Genomic DNA, 14,922 nt, shown 5'->3' on the forward strand with positions numbered 1-14,922 from the left:
GATCCAGCCCCTCCTCTGAACTCAGATTCCAGGTACACACATGGCGCATATACATACATGCAGGCAAAACATTTATAAAAATAAACCTAAACACACAAAACATCCAGCATGCCTGAGCATATATAGTGGCACAGACCTTTCATCCCAACTTGGAAGCAGATCTCTTTGAGTTCAAGGACACTGAAACTACATAGGAGACCCTGCCTCAAAGGAAAGAGAAAGAGAGAGGGAGGGAGGGAGGGGGGGAGAGAGGGAGGGAGGGAGGGAGGGAGGGAGGGAGGGAGGAAGGAAGGAAAGAAGGAAGGGAGGGAGGGAGGGAGGGAGGGGGGAGGAAGGAAGGGAGGGAGGAAGGAAGGGAGGAAAGGAGAAAAGAAGGAAAGAAAAGATACTACTAAGTCAAAGACAGTCTACCTCTCTAACACTTGGCCTGTTGACTCAAACTTCTGCCCTACAATGTCCTTGTGTCCTCCTCCCGGGGCTCCCTATAACTTCTTGGCGAAGGCTTTGCTATGTACCTGACGTTCAGCATTCTTGGGCGTCCGGCCCATCCACATTCAGCATCATCTCCTACGGTCCTGTTTTCAGCTGCAGTCCGACTGCCCCCCTGTTGCCTCCAGACGCGCCTTGCGCTTTCTGACCTCTGCTCCTCGCTGTCTCTGCTGTTGCTTTGCAGTGATGAGCCACCTTCTCCCCAGCCTCAGCCTCCAGGGCTTGCCCTGCAGTATGTAAAGTGCCCAGCACAGTGCCCAACTCTGTGACGTTGCTGCTCTCTTGGCATGCTTTTCTGAACTTAGGGTGATGGCGGGGTGGGGCAGCATTCCTCCTAAGGTCTTGGCCAGCTGTGATCTTCCCTACTTACTGTAGGACACAGGTGACCTTTCTTCTATACCAAGCTCCCAGGTCCCGAAAGATAAGGATCCTGTGGCTACATCTCTCTATCTCTGTCTAGCCTCTAACTGTGTGCTGGGTGTACTCATTTTCTCTCCAGCATGTTTACTAGGCACCTACTACAGTAAACAGAGATCAAGTCCTTGTCTCCGTGAGGCTTGCTTTCTAGATGGATTATTGTAACCAAATTCACATAAGAGTGAACAGTGTAGTTTCAAATATTAGTAAAGGGGCCAGCGAACGCTCAGCTGCTAAAGGCAGCTGCCGCGCCGCCAAGCCTGATAACTCGACCTAGCCAACGCACATAGTGGGAAGGAAGACCTGATTCCGTGGAGCCGTCCTCTGACCTCCATGTGTGCTGTGACTGGCATGCACCCCACACCCACACCCACAGTGAGTAACGTAAAATGCAACGTGAAAAATCTGCGAAATCACTCCAGCAGGGTGAGGGCTTATAGACACTGAAAGTGGCAGCTCTTCACCTAGTCTTCTGGAGATGGAAAATGGATGCCGCCTGACATCCATTTCCTTCCCGTCTGGTGCAAGCAAGAGCTCGTTACAAGAGCAGGAGCCTGCGGCAGCGCTTATCTACGTGTTTAGATGCATTGGATGCATTAGATGCTTTCCCACTTGGCATATTCTGCTGCAGTGTTCCTAGATTTAGCCTTGGGAGGCCCGAGGAAGCCACAGGCTCCTCTGTGAAATGGCTTTCCCACATTAACTGTCACCCCCAGGTCTGGCTGTGACGGTAGCCATGACATTAATCTGCTCCTTCCAAAGATCTTCCATCTTCCAGCTATCCTCCATGACAAGAATAGCCGTTAGTTAAGTGCCAAAGGTCTTCCATCTTCCAGCCGTCCTCCATGACAAGAATAGCCGTTAGTTAAGTACCCCTAACTGGGGAATACAAAAGATCAGAATTTCAGGTAGAAAATATAAATAACTTCTGGGAAGCCAAAAGCCTTGTACAACTTGTTTGAAAATTCCATTTATTTCACTCTAATGGTAGCAAATACACACAGCACATAGTAAAATCCTAACAGTACAGATCAGGTCTCAATATTTCACCATGAGTTTGTTCTTAACTCTGCCCGTTGCCAGCAGTGTGAACTCAGTCATGCTCCTGGGCTCTTTACATGGCTTTTCATCTGATAATGCCTGAAACCATTGTGAGGACTGAGCATGGCATAGTGTAGAACTGTCTGTTAAAAGCACACATTTATCCATAGTGAAATTGCTGGCATTCAAGATACCTACAATAAAGCCTGGCAGCGGTGGCACACACCTTTAATCCCAGCACTCAGCACTCAGGAGGCAGAGGCAGGAGGATCTCTGTGAGTTCGAGGCCAGCCAGAGCTGTTAATACAGAGAGATACTGTCTCGAAGAAACAAAAAAAAAAAGATACATACAGTATACCAGTGTGGCCTGTGGGGCGTTCATTGTCAAGTTAGTTGGAAGCCAAGCATGTGTTCTTGTTTAAAATTGACACGCTTTGAGGTTCCAGATGAAAATGCTCTAACTTTGGTCCATTTCCTCCATAATCTGGTGAGAAGGTACCGCAGCGTGCTCTGCCCTCTTCTCCCCATCAGGAATTGCAGTTCCAAGTCACAGGACCATTTTGTTTTGTGTACTCTGGTCTGCTGTTTAAGGTGGCCATGATTGCTGAGCAGGATGAGCTGTTTATTTGCACATGGATGTTTTCCAGCCCGGCATCTAGCAGAGTGCCACCAATTACTGTAATTATGGCTCAGACGTTCTGAGCGGATAGGCTGGGTATACAGTGTTTGGGTAAGAAAGCAATTTGCTAATTGAAAACAGGAAATTAAATTTACTCTTACAGATAAACCTCTTTTGAAGATTTAAATTTTCTTTATTTTTTTTTTTTCTAGCATAGAGAAGGCACTGGTCCTGATCCCCATACCATGAAAGGAAGGAGAGAGGGAGGGAGGGAGGGAGGGAGGGAGGAAGGAAGGAAGGAAGGAAGGAAGGAATTAATTAATTAATTAATTCTGGGGTGGGGTAGGTCTGATTTTGGCTGCTATGCTGTGGGAAGTAGGAATTCTGTTTCAGGTAAGTCCAAACTCTTTGTTCCAAACTATTACAAAAAATAAACCAAAAAAATAAACCAAAAAAACAAAAACCCAGAGGGCATTTCCTAAGGATTATACTTCCTGCATCCAAGATTTGCCCTCCGTGGCCTGCATCTCTCGTGCTCAGACCCATTGTGCTTTGGTCCTGTGTATGTGCCGTAGGAAACAGAAAATACGCACAAAAGAAAGAAAAACCTAGAGAAAATACCCAAGGAGACTGGGAGAACCTACCATGGAAGAGCATCTCCTTCACTTCTGACAGTGGGACAGGAAAGGGCCGGAGGGGGTGGGGCAGGCTTGGAAACTAAAGAGCTTTGCTGTGAAGAAGGGGGAGGCCTGACCCTAGCCCAGAGTCAAAGCAGACTCCGAATCCATCCCATGCCACAGTGCTTTCTCAGACTCCATCTCTGTCCTCCTTCCAAAGTTCCCTAAGTCCTTTGCCACCCAAAGGAAACAAGACGGCCCTCAATAAGGCTTGCCTCCCTTGACGGCCTCCAGAGCCAGAGTCTCCTTCCTGGAAGTAAGGTAGGGGTGATCGCTGCCACACTGAGACCAGCAGTGCCATTCCAGGGGACTTCTCTCGGTCTGACCTACTTCCAACATCATTTGATTATAGTTTGTTTCTTAAATTTACAAATGCAAAATTAATATTCCAGTGATACACTTAACTGTGTACCTGGGCTCACCCTTCTCACTGTCCCTCTGTGTGTACATGCCAGAAGAGGGTATTAGGTCTCTTCTGTCCCTCTACCAGATGTTGGCTTTATTTTTCTTTCTCTCACTGGACCTGGAACTTGCTGTTTTTCAGCAAAACAGGCAGCCGGCAAGCCCCAGTGTCTGCCCGTCTCCACTCCCCACCCCCGTGTTGGGGTTACAGGTGCATGGACACGCTCAGCTGTGTACTTGGGTGCTGGGATCTGAACTCAGGTCTTCAAGCTTGCTCAGCAGGTTTTAACACTTGTTTTGTTTGTTTGGTTTTGATTTTGTTGTTTTTCGAGATGGGGTTTCTCTGTGTATATAGCACTAGCCTTAAACTCAGAGATCGGCCCACCTCTGCTGAGATTAAAGACGTGAGTCACCATGGCCTGTTTTATAGGATTTTCTTTTTTCTAAGTTAAAACTGTACCTTAAGGGCTGGCTAATGGCTCAGCAGGTAAAGGCGCTTGCTGCCAAGCCTGACGACCTGAGTTCAATCTCAGGAGCCCACATAGTGGAGAGAAAGAACCAACTCCTGAAAATTGCATACACACACACACACACACACACACACACACACACACACACACACACACACACACACAAAGTGTGATGCACCTTAACTCCTTGCTAGAGACGCACCTCTGTGGTAGAACCCTTGCCTGGCATGCAGTAGGCACTCCTGCCGTCCTATTAAGAGGCCAGAGCAGAAAGATCATTTAAGTCCAGGAGTTTAAGACCAGCTTGAGAAAATAGCAAGACTCTCTATGAAAACAAAAATAAAGCTTCCTATGGTAGGTAAGTTTACCACTGGCGAACGTATAACAGAAAAGTTTAATGAAAAAGATAATGAAGATGCCATGAGGCTTCTTCTCTTTCGTTTTACACTTTCTAGAAATACAAAGATTGCTGGTTATATGTCTTTCATTAAAACCAATTTCTATTTCCTGTCCCCTGCTTTTTAAGGTTTTTGAAGTTTATTTACATATTTTGTATGTGTGTACGTGTGTGTGTGTGTGTGTGTGTGTGTGTGTGTGTGTGTGTGTGTGTGTGTGTGATACCTGTGTCCGAGTGCAGACACCCACACGCCACAGGCGTGTCCAAGTCAGTGCTCTCCTCCAGGGGTGGGATCTGGGAATCGAACTCGAAGCTTGCACATCAGGTGCTTTACCTCCTCAGCCTTCTCACCGGCTCCGTTCCTTGCTCTTTACAAGCTTATCAGTGTGCCTTTGTTTCTCATTTTGAGCAAGGAAGGTACTTATAAAATCATTTTCCATTGTTTTATGAAGGAGTTCTCCAATGTTTTCTAAAGAAAGTTTAAAAATCTATTCCTGCACATATTTGTCCATGTAAAAACAATTATATTTGTTTCTATATTGAGAGGGGCATGCTTGTGCCGCAGCATGTGTGTGTGTGTGTGTGTGTGTGCGCGCGTGCGTGCGTGCGTGCGTGCGTGCGAAGGGAGTCGGTTCTCTATTTCCACTCTGTGAGTTCCAAGGATCAAACCCAGGCCCGTCTTCAGGCTTGGTGGCAAGCTCCCTTACCCACTGAGCCATCTTGCCAGCCCTGTGCTTAGCCTTTTAATGTCAGTCAAGTACTTGAGTTTTCTCAGAATAAGGGTATCGGAAATATGTATTTCCTATAAAAAGAATAAATTGCTAAATTATTGATTTTTTTTTTAAGATAATGGTTTCTATAGACCCAGGTTCAGAGAACCCGGTAGAAGACTATTTGTCTAGAGCCGTTTGCTCCTAAAAGCTCTGAATTATAAAAAGAACTAATGGAATCCGTAATTATCCGAGATTGCTGCCTGGAACTGGAAATCATATTAAGTACTTTATGCCATTGATCGGATAAATGACATTACAATCCATCCTAGCTTCCAGCCCCTGACATCCACAGTGCCCACCCACGTCATCATCCATGGCCTGAAGCAAGTAGGCATGTCCTCCCAGTCGGCTGGGGTGTGCAGAAGTGAGCACACCCCTCCTGCCTCTCCACACTGACCCTCTTTCCCCCTCCCCCGCACTTTGGAGGCCTTTGTTCCTAAATAAATGGCAAGCAAGCGCTTTTGGTTTGAGACCAGAGATGGCGTATAAGAAGGAGAGAGGTGTGTGAAAATCAGAAGGGGGGGGGGGGCGAAGGTACCTGATGCAGAGTTTTCCCATGAAGCACCAGACTGTCACAGCTCCCCAGTTCTGCTTTCAGGCCCCCCCAGAGCGATGCAAAATTTGGGTAGTTTCCAATTAAATTTACAAAAACGGGGGTGAAGTGAGGGTAGGTGCAATAGCACTCAGGAGAAGATCGCAGATTCAAGGCCAGCCTGGGCTACAGCAAGTTCCAAGCTATCCTCAGCTATGAGCTGAAGGAGACCCTTATCTGAGGGGAAAAAAGAAGAACCAGGGGGTGCTGGCCAAATAGTCCTTACCTCTGCATGCAGAGAAATGAGTCATAGAAAACTGAGAGAAATTCTAGAAGAAAAGTCCCCAGAAGGTTATGAGTAGAGATCACTTAGTAATGTGTACTTTCCCTGAGGAACTGAGGTAACTCATTTGATGTTAAGTTTGCCGCCACGTGTATTTTAAGCCTTGTGTCTTTGTGTCTTAAATACTGTCCCTGAGCCAGGTGTCATAGCACATACATGTAATCCTGGCATTCATGCTAAGGCAGGAAAATTGCCACGGATTCAAGACCAGCCTGGACAAGACCTTGTCTCAGGGAGGGAGGGGGAGAGAGGGAGAGAGAGAGCGAGAGCGCCTATTGTTGAGTGAAGAGAGCTGGAGTAGAAATCACTGAAAGGCGTCCTGTGCTTGCATGTGTGACAGGTCACCCATGAGTCCCACCCACCTTAACGTAACGGTTCTCCCGATCGATCTCCCACAGGCCGTTCCTGCAGAAGGGCTGGTGTCCATCCTAAAGAAGAGGAATGACGCAATGGGAGACCATCCTGCCCCAATGCAGCCGAGGCCAGCTAAGCGGAGAGTGCGCTTCCAGGAAATAGATGATAACCTGGATCAAGGTGCGCCCGCCCCGGGTTCACCAGCCATGAGTGCTGGACAGTCGTGTGGCCCGATTTTTGCCAGCAGGCTTTGTGAGGACTGTGTGGACTTGCTCTGTCTTCTGGCAGGGAAACGGAAAGAAATCGAGTTATAGCTTTCATTTTTGAAGCATTTTTTGCTGAAATAAATGAGTGAGTTGCAAAATTGACCTTGTGGTCTCCCCAGTCCAGAAGTGGTCAAAGTCTAAAACTTACCTCGGGTTTTTTTTCCTTAGTATTTTCCTCTTTTCTTTTTTTCTCTGTAGTGAGCTTGTTTTTTGATTTTGTTTTCAGTGACAAATTAATGCCTCTCTTATCACGCGGCAGTCTCTCCTCCGAATGGAAGCTGAGCACCTCCCAAGGGCGTCTGCTCAGCCCAGCTGTCGCTGAGCACCTCTGTCCCTGGCCAGCACTGAGGCCACGCTCTCACAGCACAGCTGCCTTGTGTGGTTGCAGACAGAGTTACCTGAGGCAGGATCGAGTCAGGGAAGTGGAAACCAGCTCAGGGCCTGTCCATGTGCCTCTCTGTGCACTGAGCAGCGGCGTGAACACTGAACTGTGTTTCTAAGACAGCGGGAGAGCTGCCTAGGGTGTTCACCTGTGAAGCTGAAAGGCCCTGGGAATGCTTTATTTTTATCCAAGCATCTTGTGGTAACCAGCACAGCCTCCAGACCCCACCCCCACCCCTGTGGAGTCCTCCATCCTGACCACACACAAGGGCACAAGGGTCTGGAACGCTCAGGCCCCCTCATTCTTCATCAAGTTCCTCAGCTTGATCCTCCTCAAAATACAAAATAATAGTCACTGCTCTGCCATTGTCTCAGGACGATGAAAAGCAGGTGGACAGAGTGTGTCAGTCGGTCTCAGCAGTCATGAAACCTTTAGGTAAGGCTTACACGTGTGTAGGTACAAACCTCACCACCTGCCCGCAGCGCCCTGAAGAGGCCCATCCTTCCACTCATCATACTGTGTCCTAGAAGTGTAATGTGGACGCTCATAGGTGATTTTTTTTTTTTTATGTGCATGGGTGTTTTGCTACATGTGTGCCCGTGTACCACATGTGTGCAGTACCTGAGGAGGCCAGAGGAGGGCGTCAGGATCTCTGGAACTGGAGTTGCAGAGGGTCGTGAGCCATCACATGGTGCCTGGGACTCGAACCTGGGTCGTCCAGAAGAATAATCCGTGCCTTAGACACCGAGTCATCTCTCTAGCCCCTCATAGGTGCTTCTACATTTTATGGCAGCCACATAACAAAAGTAAAAATCTATGAAATGTGCTCATTTAACTTAGTGTATCAAAAGGATTGCACCATGTGATTGATCAGTGTGGGAAAATTGCTGGTGAGATATTTCACATCCTCTTTCCCACACTCAGGCCTCCAAAGCTGGAATCTATTTCACGTTCACATTGCATCTTTTTGGTATCAGTCACAGCCACTCATGGCTTGTTCCCACCCCAGCTCATAATGTATTTAAACAAAATAGATACTTTCAAATACCCAAGTGGTATTAAAATGTACCTCCATGTACTACAGGACCCAAGGCTCGGGAATAGTAAAATCTGCAGATGCTCAAGACCCTTATCTGAGACGGCACATTGTTTTCATAGACTGTTCACACCCCCTGTGTGCCTGGATGGTGATGACTGCAGTCACACCTGTGCCACAGTGTATGCGTGGAGGTCAGAGGACAGCTTTGGGAAGCTGGTTCTCTTCTTCCACATTAATTAATTCCAGGGACTGAACTCAGGCCATCAGGCTTGCAAGCCAAGTCCTTTACCAGCCAAACCACCACACCAGTCCTTCCTGCATACTTGGTTTTCTTTCTGTTTGTTCCTTTTTCTGCCTGTTTTGAGACAGGGTTTCTCATATAACAGCTCTGGCTGTCCTGGAAATTGCTGTATAGACTAGGCTGGCTACGAACTCAGAAATCCTCCTGCCTCTGCCTCCTGAGTGCTGGGATTAAGGGCGTGCACCACCACGCCCAGCTATTTATTCTTTGTTAAATGGTGTCTTGGGTCAGAGAGTTGGCTCCACAGTTGAAGTCATCCAGACTGCATATACTATCTCATGAGTTTCAATTATTTGTAAGTCACTGTTACACAGTATTGTTTAAGGGAATACAATGAGACAAGAGTGCATGCTTCGTACGGATAAAATTTCTTCAGCCTGTTTGGCCCACAGATGCGGAGGACTGACTGTTCACAGTATGAAGAAGAGGCAGGAAGAGATACATAAACCAGGTTGCTGGCATGGATTAGCAGGCAGAGAGAACTGCGGTTAGAGGAAGAGCAGGTGGAGACTGAGCTGACTAGGGCTGTGTGACGCTGTGTGACGACGCTGTCTGACCCCTGTTCTCTCGTTTGCAGATGAAGTCAGCAGTGGCTCCTGCATCCTGCTCGTCTTGCTGTGCATAGCCACGGTTTTCCTCAGTGTTGGAGGAACTGCACTCTACTGCACTCTGGGTGACATGGAGTCACCTGTTTGTACAGACTTTGCCGACAACATGGACTTCTATTACACGAAGCTGCTGCAGGGGGTGGCGGGGCTCAAACACTGGGTCTACCTCTCCTAGCAGCAGGGGGGACAGGCGTGCCGACAGACAGACAACGATGCAGACTTCCCAAACAGCTTTTCTTTCAGGAGTCACGCAACATTCCCCCTCCCCAGCAGCAAGGACCCCAGGACCGACTGACGTTAGAAACAGCAACTTCAGAGGCAGCCCAGAGAACTGTCAGAATGATGATGCACGGAAGAAGGTTGATGCTGGTGGAGGCGCTGGGGACGGAGGGGAGGCGCCGTGGAGAGCACGCCTGTCCTTGCTGCTTGCTTGTGCAGTGAAGCACACTGGGCAGCGTCGTGCAAGCCTGAAGGACACTCCCGGTTTACAGTTGTTGCTCCATAGGCATTGCTTCCCCCCGCCGCCGCCCCCACCACCACCACGCAATACGTTTCTTTGTAATCAGAGAGAGTTACCTTATGGTTCCAATGCCATTTTTTAGTTAATCTGGGAGCTGTATAATTTAAGCTTTGGGCATTACTCTAAATTCTCCATTTGTGAAATGGTTGTGTGGGTGCGTGTATGTCTGAAGCAGTTACCACACGCGGATATCCAGCCTAGAGTACAAAGATGACCTTTATTCTTTTAACTTGACTACAATGTGCAGGCACACACACATCTCTGGAGAAGGCTTCCCTGTGAACTAGATAAACCGTAGGAATATTGGCCCTTGAGGGGCGGATCTGTGGCAATGAATTTGACAGGCCCGAAGGCACCATGACAGAACTCCCAGGTCTCAGGTGAGATTCCGCTGTGGCTTCTATGCTGCCTGAAGCAATGCATCCTGGTTCCACCGCTCAAGAGAGACTTACTGAGCAGTTATTACGTTCTGGAACTAAGACTAGGAGTCCAAGTGAAGGGTGGTTCCTAGTGTATGGGTGTTCATGTAAGGTAAACCCTTACTCAGTTAAATGAAGCAGGACACCACGTGTAACTGAGTAGTTACAGGGCATACACTCGGGTGTGTGGAATGTGTGTTCCTACCACAGACTCATTTTGGTTCCCTGTCATTGGGTCATGAAGCGGAAATTCAATCATACCTTAAATAGACAAGTTTAAATGTCCAGTTCTGTTTAAATCTGTCGTTAGGTGGCCTTTCCTTATTTACGGTACAGTGATCTAATGTTTAGGAAGCCTTGCTTTGACTTTTTGTATTCTAGGCAACATCTTTTTTTAAAAATCATGAATTATAGTTTTTTAGCAAGTGATCTTTATGTTCTGTTTTCTTTGTTAGAATCATTTGGAAGGAAAAGAGAGAAATTGCTTTGTAGTTACTGGCTGGCACAGTACCTTCCTTTGTGTTTCTGCTTATTTATTTGGATCTTGTGAATTTAAAGGGCTTTTTGTATGAGTTGAGAGTGTGTGGCTGAGCATGTATTTGGTCATCTCACCGCTACCTATTTAATTAGATACTCAGTGTTTTGATTTCTATTGTTTCAGCTCCATATATTTTAGCTTATTTTTAAATTGACATTTTATTTTTACTATAATACTGTGTGGCTTATCTCTTATCATGTCACCATAAACTGTAATATTTTCAATGGTTATAGATCAGAGTTATTTATTTAGAAGTATACAGAATACTGAAATTTAGATTCCTTATACCTGAGGCTGATTTTATCAGAAGATTATTTTAATGTCCTATTATAAATTTGAAGACTTTGTATTCACATCATGTGTAAAATAGGTCCCATTGTCCTGGTTCTGCCATGAGCAGCGGTTCTGTGGAAGCCGTTAGTGAGGATTCTGTACGGGCCTCCGCATGATACACAAACGTGTTTCACCCTCGTGATTTCTAGTTGCAGGGACTTGGTGGCCCTTGTTTCTGACAATTTTATATCCAGAAAAGTTAAAATCTTCCTCCTGTTTGCCTACTTTAGGTCACTCAGAGTCCTGTATGACCTCTGGTGTTATATTTACCTCTCGGCCACCTTGGCCACTTTTCTAGAACCCAAGGTTTCCCAGGAGCCATCATCAAAAGAAGGGCCCGAATTGACACCTGTCTAACCGGGGCCCCGTTGTGCGTCAGAGGAGCTGGGGAGGTCACCAACTTCAGGGACCACAGAGTGATCAGGAGTAGGCTGACCGCTTGACTTAAGTGGGCATGAAATCTCACCTAGAAACACGAGGGCACCTTTGAAAATGTCATAGTCATTTACTGCATGAACTGGAGCATCCCACCTAGAGAGGAGAGGACGTTATCCCATGCATAAAGAGCTCATCTACTGTACTGAGGTACCATTTCTCCTCTCATCTGAAAGTGCTGACAACTATTTATAACTAGCCTTCTTAAGAACTGTGTTTGAGGGTGTCAAATCAAGCTTGTAATTTAAAATCTATACCAACAAAACGTCTCAGAGAATTTATTTGTACTCTTAATGTTCAGGGAACCGATTGAAAACAAAATATAATGTCAGAGTTGGTCCAGCCCCTGAAGGACATGCCATCTATTTGGGGGAAGTCTTTTTTTTTTAATTACACTTTTTATTCTGGGAGGAGGCCACATGTGTGCCACACTGTACACTTGCGGAGTCACTCTCTCCTCCATCATTAGGGTCCAGAGATTCGTACTGGCCGTCCACTTGACGGCGAGCACCTCCCCCCACTGAGCCGTCCTATCGTCCCTGTGGTGAAGATGTCCTAATAAGCCCCTAAGTAACGGCTGCTCGGCTTCTAAAATTCTTCTTGCCACTGCCTGACGTGGTAAACCAAACTCCGCTCTCAAGTGCATCCTTTTGGACTTGAACATCAAGTCTAAAGTCTTATTTTATCGAGCTGTGGATTGGGATGTGAGATGTGGCGAGGATGCAAAGTCTGAAGGTCAGGCTTATTTTGCAAGGGCAGATGTGATTTGGGTCTTCTGAATGACGGGACAACATGGCTGAGAGGAGCAGGGATAAAGGACCAGAGGAGCTGAGCAGGGGGACATGGAGGACAAAGGCGTCCTTTGGCTGCTGACCTGTTGTCCTGACACTGGCCTTTGTGGCGCATGCTCCCCACACACAGGCAGCTTTTTACTTTTCTCTGTTAGCATATATTAGTTATACATAATGGGTTCCATGATGACATTTGCATACATGTAGGTGGTGCCGTTTTGAGCGGCTTCACTTCCTGGTACACTCTTGTCCCCCAACCCCGTCTCCCCACCCCCACCCTCCGCTGATCCCCTTCAAGAGGCTGGGCTCCCACTGCTGGCAGAAACCCTCTCGTTTCTACAGGCACAGTTGATCTGAACTTGGTCTCATGTGGTACTTTATGTGGTGTTTGTAGTACTTTAACGTTCATTCATTCCATACCTGGATTAACACACTTAATGGCTCTCAACCACAGGTCTCATGATGCCCAAGTCCACCACACTTTGTTTCTGTCACATGACCTGCACCTTCAGAGACAGAAAGTGATTCTGGGGCCTATGCCTTGGCCTTCGAATAGCTACTGAGTAAGCTGGGTATAGCTTTGGGCCTGGTGCGGAGACGCGTGCAGAACTTTGCCCAGTGGTGTTGGCTGCCCTCTGTACCCTGACACACATCCGACTGCCTCAGTGTAAGCACTGTGAGCATGGCCCCACCCGGCTCAAAGAGCTTGTGTCTGGTCAAGGGATGCAATTTGCCAAGAAGGAACCGAAAAGAAACTAGATAACAACGGGCTACCTAGGGGGTGGGAACTAGAGGTCATCATTTCCAGTCATGTGTCGTGAACTGTTAGGAATCAGGGAAACGCACAGCCACTGGAAGGAAAGTCAACAGCCATCTGTCCTGCCAGCGGTCACTGCTTCACACCTGCATGAGCACATCAGGAGTTCACAGCGGGCGGGCTTCCAGTGAAACCTTTCTGTTCAGAACTGAAGCTCTGGGGCTGGGGCTGGGTGTAGTTCAGAAGTAGAGTGTTTGCCTCTTGAGCACAAGACCTCAATACTAGGCTCCATACTCAGTGTCACAAAAGAAAAACAGAAGTCTTAATGGCCCTGAATTAAAAACCGCCTCACAAGGAAAACCAGGGCCAGAGGGTGTTGCCAGTCAATCTGTCAATCATTTAAGAAAGAAATACCCATCTCACAAGATGCTCTTTTAAAAAGAAAGTGCTGCTGGTCCGTCTTAGGAGACCAGTATCACTTTTTCAGAAAATCGCTGGTGAGAGAGGGTGGGGGAGGCAGAGAGAGCTCAGCTGGTGAAGTACCAGCCTGGCAAGGACCTCAATTTGATCCCCAGAACCCACACAAAAAAAATGCACTCTCATAATTCCAGTTCTAGGGGAGGAGCCAGGAGAATCCCTAGGTCTCCTGGCCAGGCAGCCTAATTGGTGATTTCCAAACCAATCAGAGACTCTGTCTCAAAGAAGGTAGACTGTGTTTGTGAAGGCGACACCCCAGCCTGGGTTACACAGTGAGACCCTCTCTGAAGAAAGCAAGCCAGCTGAGGATGCATAGCTCGGTATAGAGGGTTCACTATTCACCAGGTCAAGAGTTCAGGCCCCAGGACTACCATAGATGTGACAGACACAATTCAAATCAAAATTGCAGCAGGTTTTAGAAACTGACAGTTTAAAATGCATGAAATGCAAATGACCTAGAAGATAGTGGAATTGTCGGAACAGAGTTGGAGGACCCTTGCTCCTGTTTCCAAGGCTTCATCCTATAGTTACCGGCTGGTGACTAGGGAGACCTACACCAAGAGCCACGTGTGCATGTTCAAGGGAGCCACAAGGAAGCCAGGCCAGCTCAGTCAGGAAAGAGGAACCCGTTCAACAAATAATGCTGGCAAGATTGCATGTGCAATTGGAAAAAATTAACATAAACAACGAAAATCTGAAGTGAATCGGTTTTAAGTCTAAAACCTGAAACTGGAGGGTATCTAGAAGAAACCAGATCGGCTTTGCCGCTTTTACATGAAAAGATACTCCTCAGAGCTCAGACTATAAAAGAAACACTCATAACTGGACTTTTAAAAATGTGCTTTTCATATAATGTGGTTAGGAAAATTAGAGGCAACTACTCAAATGGAAGAAAATAGTCACAATATTTTTTTCAGTTTCGTGGGCTGGGCAGTGGGTCCCTGCTGGTGTGTGTGTGGAGACCAGAGGACAGTCTCTGATAGTCAGTTCTTCCCCTTCCACCATGTGAGTCGTGGGGAACAAACTCAGGTCATCTGGCTTGGCAGCGAGGGCCTCACAATGAACTTGTCAAAGACCTTGTAAATTTAGAGTATGTAAGGCTCACTTAATTCAGAATTATGACCACTTTGAAGTGCCTTCATGAGAGAGAATGTGTGAATGGCCAATGAGGACATGAAAATACATGGAGGGTCCTTAGTCACCTAGAAAATGCAAATGACTGAGCTACCTCTGGACACTTCGAGTCTCCAAACTGCCTGGACGGACAGTCCAAGGTTGGTTAGTTCAACATAAGGAATTCAGGTATTAGTAATAGAACAAAGAAGGAGGATGGTCACCTCGCTGGGTGTAGAAAAGTATTAAACAGCCTTTTGTGACTAGAACTCAGACTAAATGAAGATTAGGAGAACAGTAGAGGAGGGTCCTTGAGGGGTTATGAGGATACTCAAGGCAAGGAAAAGGCCTTCTGTCCTTCAGATGGCTCGCTCCATCTCACCGCTGTGGCTTAATTAGAAAAACCAAAACCTCTGGTGACCTCCACAT

General features: G+C 47.0%; 1 protein-coding gene across 3 annotated transcripts in view; it reads left to right on the forward strand.

The window, feature by feature from the left end:
- Window positions 1-11,620, forward strand: part of Cnst (consortin, connexin sorting protein) — an 88,828-nt gene extending 77,208 nt beyond the window's left edge. For all 3 annotated transcript variants that reach the window (XM_006974203.4, XM_076548055.1, XM_076548056.1), the window contains 2 exons: window positions 6,559-6,694; window positions 9,080-11,620. In XM_006974203.4, coding sequence (XP_006974265.2) covers window positions 6,559-6,694; window positions 9,080-9,285 — 342 coding nt within the window. In that variant the 3' untranslated portion in view covers window positions 9,286-11,620. The remainder of the gene's footprint in view (window positions 1-6,558; window positions 6,695-9,079) is intronic.
- Window positions 11,621-14,922: the final 3,302 nt, after the last annotated feature.

The sequence above is a fragment of the Peromyscus maniculatus genome, chromosome 11 (assembly GCF_049852395.1).
Source record: "Peromyscus maniculatus bairdii isolate BWxNUB_F1_BW_parent chromosome 11, HU_Pman_BW_mat_3.1, whole genome shotgun sequence".
In the NCBI taxonomy this organism is placed as follows: Eukaryota; Metazoa; Chordata; class Mammalia; order Rodentia; family Cricetidae; genus Peromyscus; species Peromyscus maniculatus.